Below are 13,510 nucleotides of genomic sequence, written 5' to 3' on the forward strand. Positions count from 1 at the left end.
TCGTTACTGGTTGTTGTAGCAAAGGAAAAAGAGAACAAGAAGAATTATGCTCTGGTTCTTAGGATTTCTGTCCAGAAGTGACACAGGTCACAACCATGGGTTAAAACAATTCACTTGGCCACACCTAACTTTGAAGGGTCAGTGAGGTATAGTCCCGTAGTATTTTGTGTGACAGATATTTTATAACCAAGACACCCGAGGCTCAGGGAAATTAAAAGAACTTGCTCAAGTCACACAGCTAGAGAAAGATGTTATTGTCTGTCTAACATCAAAACCTGACTACTTAACCTCTACACTTGGCTTTTCTCTGACACTTAATAAAGGATGATGGAAATGCTTTAAAATTTCCAAAATAATTCAACAAGGTCCTATACCAAAGTATTGTAACAAATTCAGTTACCGTGTGATTGAGGGCAGAGCTTTGTGATACAATGTTGTAAAGACAGAAAACCAAAGGCATGAATAAATAGAGGTGTTTATAAATTGGAGAAGTGAAGTTAATGTTGAACTGGTTTTACTGATGCTTTTAAATGATCTCTATTCTGTTAAGTCTCTAAGTCGCAAGATGATACAAGTACTCTGAGTTTTAAGTGTCCTGAGTGGATAAAGATAAATTATAGGAAGAAAAATCAGAAAATTTTCTGATAAGCTTTAATGTAAGCAAACAACCAGTTAAGCAGTTGGGAGTAAATATTAATAATCCTGACGTGATCAGTTATAACTCAGGAAATTAGATGAAGAAGTTTATTCAGTGTGATGCTGTGGCTCAGAAGAATTTAAAAGAATCTTAATGTTCCCTTTGGATTAAGAATAGTATTGGAAATATCAATTAGATAATTGCATTAGGCTGTGAATAACTGAGACATGAAAAATAGTGGCTTAACATCTAAGGATGTATTCTCTTAAGATCCTTCAGTGTTTCAACACCATCATGGTTTCCATCTTCAAGGCCACCTTATAACCCAAGATGCTACAGAAGCATCTCTGTTGGAGCCAATTGATTGAATCAACGGCCTTCAAACCGACATCAAGGATATTTCATACACTGTGTCCCTTTGTGACTCACGGTGTAGAATTTAATCACACCAGCTGCAAGGCAGGCTGGGAAATGTGGTTTTAAACCTGGGTGGTGATGCACACAGCTTGCAACTGGGGTTCTGTGCCTAAGGATGAAAAAAAGGAGTATTGAGAGGCAGCCAGTAATGTTTGTATTCCCAGCACCTAGCAAGTTATCTGGCCTATTGACGGTGTCCAGTAAATGCTCAGGGCCTGAAGGTTTCTTCATGCACTTTCCTAAAATAACTGCCTCCTCTTTGCCTTACTTGCCTTTGAACCCTCTAACTTTTCCCTTGGGACTTTTGGTTCTGACCTGTCCTCAGACTTTTGCTACTTATTAGCTTCCTTTCCACCTCTACTTTTGTCCTTTTCAATGTTTTTCTCAACATTCCTGTCTTTATTTCCCTTCATCCCCATGTTTTGTTTTGTTTTTTTAAATGGTACTTTGTTAGCCACAGAACTCTCTAATTCTCACTGCAAAGGATAATTGAAGAGATGAAATAAAAATTACCTAAGTAAACTGATGAATTTCCCTTCTCTTTCGATAACATAGTTTAGATCATAATTACCCCAGTATTTATTCAGTTTTCTTTTCTATTTCCTTTTCTATTTTCTTAATAAATAGATACACAGATACTTAATTTTTGCTACACAGAGTGGTGTGTGTGTGTGTGCACGTGTGTGACTTTATTAGTGTAACGAAAATGGAAATATGTAAGAGGGAGTGATGTGACATTAATAAATATGGATGGTCCAGTACACATTTTTGTGAAAATAGGGACATTTTATGAATCTAGTGTTTTTCAATACCCTCTTAGAATCTGACGTAGGGATTTGAAATGTATTTGTATTCATGAAATGAAAATTATATCAACAGTTAAAATTAAATAATTTTAATTTTTAGAACCCTGGATATGCTGGGCGCCAGGAACTACCAGAGAACTTAAAAATTCAATTTAGAACTGTTGCTATGATGGTTCCTGATAGACAGGTATGCATCAGGATTTAAAAGCATAATACAGTTTATGTTCTTTACCTGTTTTTCACTAAAGTTGAAAAATCTCACTGTATTAATTTTCAGATCATTATGCGAGTTAAACTTGCAAGCTGTGGTTTTCTTGAAAATGTTATCTTGGCTCAAAAGTTTTATGTACTTTACAAACTCTGTGAAGAGCAACTTACTAAACAGGTAACTTTGTATATCTATTTTCCTCCTAGCAGAAAACTTGTTTTTTAACTTTGCAATTTTACCTTGATACATGCTAATTAGGGAGTTAAAAAATTCCTTGACTCTTTTCTAAAGTATATTTATAATTAATTTGACCTATTAATTACGTATTTTTATTTTATTTTATTTTTAAAAAATATTTATTTATTTATTTTATTTTTGGCTGCATTGGGCCTTTGTTGCTGTGCACCGGCTTTCTCTAGTTGTGGCGAGCAAGGGGTACTTTTCGTTGTGGTGCACAGGCTTCTCATTGCGGTGGCTTCTCCTGTTGTGGAGCACGGGCTCTAGGGTGCGCGGGCTTCAATAGTTGTGGTGCACGGGCTTAGTTGCTCCGCGGCCTGTGGGATCTTCCCGGACCAGGGCTCGAACCCATGTCCCCTGCATTGGCAGGCGGATTCTCAACCACTGCGCCACCAGGGAAGCCCCCTAATTACGTATTTTTAAAACTTCCTTAATTTGAAATAGCTACAGATTCACAGGAAGTTGCAAAGAAGTGTACAAGAGGTCCTGTGCACTCTTCACTCTGCTTCTCGCAGTGTTGACATCTTATAACTATAGTACAGTAACAAAACCAGAAGATTGACATTGGTACAATAAACAGAAATTACTAAGACTTCACCAGTTTTTCATGCGCTCATGTGTGTGTGTGTTTGTGTGTGTGTAGTCCTATGCAAACGTGTAGATTCATGTAACCACCACCACAGTCAACATACACAACTGTTTATCACCACACGGTTCCCTCCTGCTACCCCTTTATAGCCACACTCACCTCTCTCCCAAATCCGTATAGCCCCTTGTAGCCCTAATCTTTTCTACATCTCTATAATTTTGTTATTTCAAGAATATTACATAAAGGGAATCACATAGTATGTAACCTGTTGGTCATGCATTTTAAATGGTTGCCACTCAGACTATCAGACTGTATTGTTCTCAAAAGATACTTAAGGTGTGAACACTGTATCACACAGCTTGATCTTTCCAGAGGAGTGATCATTTTTCAGTCAAAGGAAAGGCGGGAGAATTGAGCTAATAAAACTTTGCCACTCAGCCACTCCAAAACTATGGTGTATAAGTATCAGAATATCTACATGTAATACATAGTGAGGCTACATTTAGAATTTTTCAACTGAATAATCTTTTTTCTTTCTTTTCTCATCTTAGGTTCATTATGACTTTGGGTTGAGAAATATTCTATCTGTACTGAGGACACTTGGATCTCAAAAAAGAGCCAGACCAGAAGAGAGTGAATTAAGCACCGTCATGAGAGGACTAAGAGATATGAACCTTTCTAAATTGGTATCTTTCTTCTCTGAATTAATTTCTCTTTCAGGATTTCGACCTGGCTGACAAGTGGGGGTTGGCTCATATGAAGCTGTTAACATTAAAAACTGCAGGGAAGTGGGACTTCCCTGGCGGTCCAGTGGTTAGGCCTCCACGCTTCCACTGCAGGGGGCACAGGTTCAGTCCCTGGTTGGGGAACTAAGATGCCGCATGCTGTGTGGGCGCAGAAAAAAAAAAAAAAAAAATTGCAGGGAAGTTACCACTGAGCTGAGCTTTCAGAGGAAGGCAACCCCCCTCCCCCACAAAAAACGCCATGGCTTTGTATGACCCACATGGGCTGCAAATACATCCTTTTATCAGTTGTGTGCCATGAAACAGGCTTCATCAGTGGGCTCCAGCTTCCAAATGTCAGTCCATTATTCATAATGTTACACAGATTCTAAATATGAAAATCTGGATTCATAGGGAACCATGAAAGCTTTTTTTTGCTTTCTCTGTATGTGACTAGCTTAGCTATGTCTCTCCCAAAACACCAACACCACTTCTGTTTTCCAAATATGCCTTAAAAGTTTGCTGTAGAGATTATAGTAATTATTTCACCGATTTCATGCTTGTCATAATTACAGCCAGGTTGTTTTAAACTGGTTGACGGACAGGTTCATGTGGCTTTTATTCAGGGGCTTCTGTATGCTACATATCATGTCCATGCCCTAGGAGTACAAGGTTGAGAAAGAAATGGATCTTAGGAGCTCGCATTCTAGTTACAAAACTAACAACTAACATCTGTGTAGTTCATGACTATCACAAAACCTATCCAGGGGTATTGTCTTGTTTGAGTCCTACAGCCACTCTGGGGGATATGGGTGCCATTTTCCTTATGGGAGAGGCACGTGTGTAGGACTCACCCATAATCACAGTCAGTTGATAAGCTGGAACAAAAGTCCACGAGACTTTTTGATGCTAAATCCTCTGCTCCCTCCAGAGTATAGCTCACTGCCTCCATTAATAATGGTACTCCTGAAACTTCTAGACGAGAGTTCCAGAAAGTATCCGGAGACCCTCCCCCACCAGAGAATGGGAAAAATTCAGAGGGGGTCAGCAGTTGGGCATGGGGCGATCTCGGTATTAAAGATGTGGTAAATAAGGATTGGAGTCCATTTACTCCAACCTGCTGCTTTCAAGAGAGACTGAACGCTGCTCTGGTGCAGTTTTCCAGCCAGTGTTGGATGAGCCAGACATGCAGGGTTACAGATCTTTGCCTAATTTAAGTGAAGTATTAATACTCTCTTCTCATGGGATTGGAACTATTACTTGCATGTTTTCAAGGTTAGTGCATATACCTGTCTGTGGGAAGCAGAACATTCATAGGATAAAGAAATGAGATCAGACCTTGGAGCAGTAGACTGGAGAAGACCTTGAATGCCAGGGAACTTTGGGTGCAATGCTGTAGGTAATGTGGATTCCGTGGTGGTGTTTGGGAGAAAGTACTAGGGCCTACACATGTGGCTATGAGAGTAATAAAATGGTTCTCTGGGCATGAAGTGATAAGTGCTGTGAGCGTCTGCTACAAGCTTCGTTGTTGACTGAATGAGTAAATTTGTTCTCTGCCACCTTAGATTGATGAAGATGAACCCCTGTTCCTCAGCTTAATCAATGACCTGTTTCCAGGATTACAACTAGATAGTAATACTTACGTGGAACTGCAAGCTGCAGTAGCCAACCAGGTTCAACTGGAAGGTTTGATTAACCACCCACCCTGGAATCTCAAGCTTGTGCAGGTAAAACATTTTTAATCTGTTATCAGTATGATGCTCAGTGGGTGTTGTTAAAGATTGTCACTTGAAGAGAAGAACTTGTGAAGTTAGTCTTACTGAATGTAAACGTTGAAACTAAATTAAAACACATCATTGCAAGAAGAGTCCTCAGTGAGGGGGTTGGTCCCAGGGATGTTAGTGTGGATTTATACTAATCAAGCAGTTACTGAAGTTACTTGCACCTGATGAGGTTAGGTTAGGTGGTAACCAGAATCTCGAGAACAGTTGGGAGGGGATAGTAGGTTATAAAAACGCAGGGAGATGGAATGACCCAGCTGGCTCTTGTGCCAGTCGGGCAGCATCTCCCACAGCTGGGGGCCTTCATAGGGCATGGAGCCTGAGGAATCTGGGGGTGGTACTTTGCTCCTGCTTTGTGTGGGGGCATGTTCACACCTAAACTCAATCCTTTGCCTGTGTCTCTTGGTGTGTTTCTGTCCGTCACATTTCATCCTTGTGACAACCTACCAGTGTTTTTACCAAGCAGAGCCAAGAAGCTGTAGCAGCGATGCTGCATTAAATCCCCACGAGCCTGATGCATTGGGGGTATTTTCCAGGGCTTTTGGAAAGTGAAGATGCCGAAATTGTGCAGAGCGTTAAAAACTGCTTTTGAAAAAGAACGATTCTTTTTTTAACTTACTCTTCTTGCCACATTGTAAGCAGTTCAAGTGTATGAGACAGATCCAAATCTTACAAGGAAATATATAGGGAAAAAATCAAAGTGTTTTTCATCATCTATGTTTTGGAAACCATTAAACATTTTTAAAAAATTTCTGGGAAAACGTCATTTTACATGTGATATGTATACAGTATATTGAGTACTGAAATCTTAGTCACCTCATTTGGTGGGGCACTAGAATATTGTGTTTTTATTTAATGTCAAACACATGACTGTTGAGTATAATATGGCCAGTACCTCTGCTGCTTTTAAACTATGGATTACAGAGGTAATACATTTCTACCTAAAATGTGAGGAGAATAACTCAAATTTTACCTCTGATCAGCTGTGAGACCTTTGAATCGTTATTTTTATTAAAAGAAAAGATAGACAGGATATTGTAGTAGACACTGTCCATGTTCTTACTATGTCTTCTTGAATCTCTTTTACCATATCCATGCACCCCTTCCCCCGCTTCTAGAACTGTGATTCCAATCCCACATATATATACCACTCTCTGCAGGAGGGTTCACCAACCCCACATTTTTTGGCAGGCACAAAGCGCAGGCAGTGCATGGGAGTTTATTTTCCCCTGCTCCCAAAACAACCTTCTTTAGTTAAGGAGTTGTGGGTGATGTAGTAGGAAAGTCAAGCTCTCCTGCTTCCAGATGGAACAAACACAGAGGTGTAACTTATGTTCCAAAGTGCCCCGCAGAGCCAGTCTTAAGTCTCCCTGCTACAGGATTTTGTCCTCAATCACACCTTGTTTGACCTCTCCCCATTTTGTCCTGCTTCCCTTACTCCATTAAAAGTTTCCCTGGTGAGCACTCACTTGCACAGGAATCCTCACCTCGAGCCGTGCTTCTGGGGAATCAGAAGGCTGGTGTGTGTGTAACTTGGGTCTTGGCTGAGTTGGTTTGTATTGCTGCTTTCTACCACCGGGGGGCAATATCACCACACAAACTGCTCCTTATGCATCAGCAAACTAAAATCACAAGGAACAGTAGTTTGAGACCCCAAAACTAGGTCCTGAATTAATTATTTCCAAAATGTAATTAAAGTTCCACATTGTCATTGCTTTATCACTTATATCATTTTATAACGTGCTGCTCATTTGCTATCCACCTCTAGTAAGACAAAAAAAACTTTTTGGGGGGGCATATTCTCTTCTTTTAAATAGTGAACAAGTTACTTTAATGAAAAGCCTATTTAAAGCTTTTAAAATTTCTGCACAAAACTTCTATGAATGTCATAAGTTACATTTTTCAATTGATTATCTCATTGTGCAGTTATATGAGACGTCTCTGGTACGCCATGGTTTGATGACTCTTGGGCCCAGTGGTTCTGGGAAGACAACCGTTATAACAATCCTGATGAAGGCACTAACAGAATGCGGGAGGCCTCATAGAGAAATGCGAATGAATCCAAAAGCTATTACGGCTCCTCAGATGTTTGGCAGACTGGACACGGCGACCAATGATTGGACAGATGGGATTTTTTCTACTCTGTGGAGAAAAACATTAAAAGCTAAAAAGGGTACACATAAACTCTTTTCTGGTGATCATTCTTTTCCCCTGCCAGTTTATCAATAACACAGTATTGGTTTAATTTTCTGTTTTGATTATCTGCAGGTGAAAAGTGATTTTCTGTTTTCATTATTGGCAGGTGAAAACATTTTCCTCGTTTTAGACGGCCCTGTTGATGCCATTTGGATCGAGAACTTAAATTCCGTGTTGGATGACAACAAAACCCTCACACTGGCCAATGGAGATCGCATCCCCATGGCCCCTACTTGTAAGCTTTTGTTTGAAGTCCACAATATTGAGAACGCCTCTCCGGCCACGGTTTCTAGGATGGGCATGGTCTACATCAGCAGCTCTGCTCTCAGCTGGAGGCCAATACTGCAGGTGGGGACAACAGACCCACAGAAGCGCGTTCAGTGTATTTCCACGTCTCACTCTCTTATAAACAGAGACTCTCTTTCTTTGCTGCAGGCGTGGTTGAAGAAGCGTACTACACAGGAAGCTTCTGTATTCCTAAGTCTGTATGATAAAATATTTGAGGATATATATACATTTATGAAACTGAACCTCAGTCCAAAAATGCAACTCTTAGAATGCAACTATATTGTGCAAGTAAGTTGTTTTCTTTGTACATTCATGACTTAGATGTGAGATTTCCACCCCCCACACACACACACCACTCAGTTGCAGTTTAGAGGTATCTGAAATGGAAAATTCACGCAGTCCGTCAGAATCTTTTTGTGACGTGGAAGTGAAGCCTCTGAGAAGTTTGATTCCTATTAAAGACCTTATTGACGCTCTTACTGCCATCTCTTCATGAGTTTCACTTCCCAGGGCGGTATTGTCAGGGGAAGAGGAATGAACTATCTTTCCCATCGTCAAGCTTAGTATAACCTTCCCAGAAAGAGTGACCAAATATGAGAGTAGACTAAATAAATAAAGCTGGAAGTCCTACAGAAAAGCACAACAAAGAGCTGGTGGCAAGCAGGAAAATTTGGGTGGCAGTCTTGGCTTTGCAAATTTGCTACATATATTAGATAGGGAAAACCTTTGAACAATTCTCCAAGTATTTTGTAGAATTATGTTTTTCCCCCTCTTCTGTTTTTCTTATTAGTCTTTGGAAGAAACAGAACCAATCATAGATTTTTCAGAGGCTCTCCTGATTCTAGTCCATAGGTGATCTCTCATTATCCCATTCTAGTGCTTTGATTCTCTCTTAGTGTAAGGGATGTCAGTCAGGGAGGGTGGGTAGCTTAGAACTGATAAGTGAGGCCCAAATTAAGTGCAAATCTTATCTTGAAATAATTTTGTTATGAAAGACAAAGGATATCTTACTGTAGATACATTTCTTTCTGATGCCATATGGGGTTTGGCACACTTTTTATTAGAGGGGCAAATAAATGTTTTAGACTTTGCACAACTTTCTGTCTCAGCCCCTCAGCACTTCAGTTGCATTGCAAAAGCGGTCAGACACAATGAACGAGTGTGACTGTGTTTCAGTAAAACTTTATTTGCCAAACAGGTGGCTGGCCCCTGGGGCACAATTTGCTGAGCCTTACAACATGTTAAAATAAATAAAATCTTTGATCTATAAAATTTGGAATACCCAAACTTTAGAACCAGAAGCTACCTTAGGAAACATCTAGTCTAGGCCTTTTGCTTTTTAGATCAGGAAACTGAGACTCAGAGATGTTAGTGGCATGAGCCGGGATACCTCCAGATTCCCAGTTTGGCATCCTTTCTGCTAGATCATGCAGTCTGCCTAAAGCACAATGGCCTTTCTTCTAAATGCTGCTAGCTGTAGGACACTGATCAAGCAATATCTGGAGATATATTTGTTTTCTTCTCTCTTTCTCTCCTTTTAAATTTATTATTGTTTTTAAATGTTTATTTAAAATATCTAAATACAAACCTTTATTTTATTGTATTTTAAATATTTTCAGTCTCTCAATCTTCTGGAAGGTTTAATTCCCTCCAAAGAAGAAGGTGGCGTTTCATGTGTCGAACATCTTCATAAATTATTTGTGTTTGCTCTAATGTGGAGTTTAGGAGCCCTTCTGGAATTGGAAAGCAGAAACAAGCTTGAAGCCTTTTTACGAAATCATGAGAGCAAGTTAGACTTACCAGAAATACCTAAGGGCACGAATCAAACCATGTATGAGTTTTATGTTACTGATTATGGTAAGCACAGTGACTTATACCTGAAATAAAATGACATTTTTTTTAATGGAAAAAAGATAAACTCTGTAAACTCTTCTGTGGGGAAATATTAAACCAATCATGAATAACATAATTGCTAATACCATTTTTAAAGGGCATATATGCAAGGAACAGTAGGATTTTGCATATGGGCCAGGCTGGGAACAGTTACAGAGGCTCTTGACTTCTCCTCCTTTTGCAGTGGTCTCAGTGAAATCTAACATAAATAAGTTAGCAACACTTCTTACAGCATCTATTTTCTCTTACTTGAAGAGGAAGGGTAGCAGTATAGAGAACACAGATTCTTCATGTTGCAAAGCATGGTAATTAATGCTCATGACAGATCAGTCTTAGAACTTCTCTGTTGGAAATGTCAGAATAAGCAGAGAATGAACCAAGCAGATGGGATCCTACTTACACGTCGCAGACTCGGCAAAGTCCAGTGCTGTCACCTCAGCCCCCTAGCCTCCTGTGTGTGGTAGGGCCCAGCTCACCTCTCCCTAAAAGAAACTAACAGTTAAATGCACCCTTAAATCTAGCTATGAATTCTCCTAGAATCTAGAGCCAATCCAAAGATGGTTCTTTGAAAAGATCGATAAAATTCGTAAATCTCTTACCAGAGATATCAGGGAAAAAAAAGAGAAGACATAAATGACCATGATTCAGAATGAAGGAAGGAACATTACTACAAACCCTAAAGACATTAAAAAATAAGAAGTGAATATTAGAAACCATGTTATGAAAATACATTTGACAATGTAGATGAAATGGATAAATTCCCTGAAAGACACAAACGACCAAACCTTATCAAGAAGAAATAGATATCCTAAGTATCCCTATATCTACTAAAAATTTTTGATTTATAGTTTAAAACCTTCCCACAGAGAAAACTGCAGGCCCAGATGACTTCACTGGTGAAGTACATCAAATTCTTAAGAAAGAAATAATACCAATTCATTCTGCATAAACTCTTCCAAAATATAGAAAATGTAAGGAAGAAACACTTCCCATCCCACTTTATAAGGGTTTGTAAGTGTTGTCCTGATACCAGAAACAGAGAAAGACATTACAAGAAAAGAAAACTATAGACCATTATCCCTCAGGAATATTGACACACATTTCTTAATACAATTTTAACAAATGAAATTCAATAGTATATAAAAGGATAACATATTGAGTTCCAGTGGGTATTTATTCTAGGGATGGAAGGTTGGATTAACATTTAAAAACCAGTCAATGTAATTCACCATATTAATAGAGTAAAAACCAAACAAATTATATAGTCCTCTAAATCAATGCAAAAAGAGCACTTGGGGACTTCCCTGTTGGTCCAGTGGTAAGACTCTGTGCTCCCAATGCAGGGGGCCTAGCTTTGATCCCTGGTTGGGGAACTAGATCCCACATGCCTGTCGCAACTAAGAGTCCACATGCCACAACTAAGAGTCTGTGTGTCGCAACTAAGAAGTTTGCATGCCACAACAAAGATCCCACGTGCCGCAACTAAGACCTGGCATGGCCAAAATAAATAAATAAACATTTTTTTAAAAAAGCATTTGATGAAATTGTACATCCTTCCATGATAAAACAGTACACTAGGAATAGAAACTTTATCATTCTGATAAAGAATATCTGCAAAAAATCTAACATTATACTTAATGGTGAAAGACTGAATACTTTCTTCCCAAGATCAGGAACAAGACAAGAATATTCCTTTCTCACCACTTCTGTTAGACGTTGTACTAGAGGTTCTAGCCAGTGCAATAAGACAGTAAATAAATAAACATGAAAAAACAAATGAAATACCTATAGATTGGAAAAGAACAAGTAAATCTCTATTTGCAGATAATATAACCATCCTCGAAAAACTAGTAAATGAGTTTATTAATGTCACAGAATGAAAGAACAATATATAATAATACTTTGTATTTCTACATGCTCACAACAAATTGAAATTTTAATATACCATTTAAAATAGCATTCAAAAAATGAAATATATAGGGATAAATTTAACAAAATATGTGTAAGATCTGTATATTGAAAACCACAAAATTGCTGAGAGAAATTAAAGAAGTCCTAAATAAATGGAAAGCTAAATCACATTTACAAATCAGAAAACTCAGTTTTGTTAAGATGTTATTTCTCTCCAAATTGATCTATAGATTCTGTGCAATCATAGTGAGAATTCCAATAGACTTTGTTTGGTTGAAATTTATAACTGAATTATAAAACTTTATGGAAATGCAAAGGATTTAGAATAACCAAATCAATTTTTTTTTTTTTTTTTTTTTTTTGCGGTACGCGGGCCTTTCACTGTTGTGGCCTCTCCCGTTGCGGAGCACGGGCTCCGGAGGCACAGGTTCAGCGGCCATGGCTCATGGGCCTAGCCGCTCTGCGGCATGTGGGACCTTCCCGGACTGGGGCACGAACCTGCATCCCCTGCATCGGCAGGCGGACTCTCAACCACTGAGCCACCAGGGAAGCCGCCAAATCAATTTTTAAAAAACAAAGTTGGAGCACTCATACATCCTGATTTCATTAAAATCTATTTGAAAGTCACTATGAAAATAAAATTCCCATTCCAGCCACAGAATGGGAAGAAATGTTTGAAAAATATATATCTGATAAAAGAATTTTATCCAGAGTACATAAAGAACTCTTGCAATTCATAGTAACAAGTGGCCAGCCAATCCAAATTTCTTAAATAGGCAATAATTTTAAATAGATGCTACACCAAAGAAGATTTATGAATGGTGAAAAAAGCACATGAAAAGATATTCAACATGATTGGTCATCAGGGAAATGCAAAATCATTACACAGACACTAGAATGACTAAATTCTAATTAATTTAATGGCTAAAATTAAAAGGTTACTAATACCAAATACTGGAGAGAATGTGGAACAAGTGGACCTCTCACATCCAATAGTATATCCACTTTGCTAACTACACAACGGTACACAATATACAGCCAGTTTGAAAAACACTTCGGCAGTTTCTTAGAAGTTAAACATGCACTTAACCATAGAACTCTGTAATTTGCAAGGAAAGTTGACATTGAGGTTATTCCCCCAGTGGTGAATGTTTGTTTTGCTACTATCAAATGTGTGCTCCTCTGCTCTCTTTCCAAGCATTCTGTATACACGGTAACTTTTTTGGTACAATTCTGAATCATGGTATCTTTTGGAAGATCTTTAAAATGGCAGTTAAATTCAAGAATGCAATACCAACAATGCAAGTCATTCAATTTAAATGGCAAAAGTATGAACATCTCTCATCAAGTTTGCATAGCCAGCAGCGATTCTGACATAATAGATTGAAAGGAACGTTCCAGAGATGATAAAATGTAAATAAAATATTTTTCTTAGAATTGATGAAAAGCACTTACAATAATTGTTATAACAATAATATCAGTCAGTAAATTAGCAGTGACTATAAGTCAGGAATCTGGGCACTCTATTAACACTAGTTTTAGGGCCAGGTTTATTTTTTCCCATTTCTCATGGCAAACATCCTATGTCCAGTAATCTACAATCCCTTTTTTGGTCTTTCCCATCCTTTTAGTTAATGTGATTTTCCTACCAGATACTAAACCTGTTATTGGTTGTAATTCCATTTCAGACCAAGATCTCTCTGGATAAATAATTAGCAATTTAAAGCTGACTTTGTAAAGAGGCAAAAACAAATTTAAATTATCAAATGCCACATACATTAGATAAGCAGATATGTTAACGTGTTTTACAAAAATGTTTTAAATG

At 38.4% G+C, this 13,510-nt stretch overlaps 1 protein-coding gene across 2 annotated transcripts in view; it reads left to right on the forward strand.

The window, feature by feature from the left end:
* The window catches only part of DNAH8 (dynein axonemal heavy chain 8), a 320,651-nt gene that overhangs the window by 147,818 nt on the left and 159,323 nt on the right, over positions 1-13,510 (forward strand). For both annotated transcript variants that reach the window (XM_049715770.1, XM_004267646.3), the window contains 8 exons: positions 1,961-2,047; positions 2,138-2,245; positions 3,446-3,580; positions 5,182-5,343; positions 7,324-7,570; positions 7,700-7,941; positions 8,029-8,169; positions 9,501-9,738. In XM_049715770.1, coding sequence (XP_049571727.1) covers positions 1,961-2,047; positions 2,138-2,245; positions 3,446-3,580; positions 5,182-5,343; positions 7,324-7,570; positions 7,700-7,941; positions 8,029-8,169; positions 9,501-9,738 — 1,360 coding nt within the window. The remainder of the gene's footprint in view (positions 1-1,960; positions 2,048-2,137; positions 2,246-3,445; positions 3,581-5,181; positions 5,344-7,323; positions 7,571-7,699; positions 7,942-8,028; positions 8,170-9,500; positions 9,739-13,510) is intronic.

The sequence above is a fragment of the Orcinus orca genome, chromosome 10 (assembly GCF_937001465.1).
Source record: "Orcinus orca chromosome 10, mOrcOrc1.1, whole genome shotgun sequence".
Taxonomy (NCBI): domain Eukaryota; kingdom Metazoa; phylum Chordata; class Mammalia; order Artiodactyla; family Delphinidae; genus Orcinus; species Orcinus orca.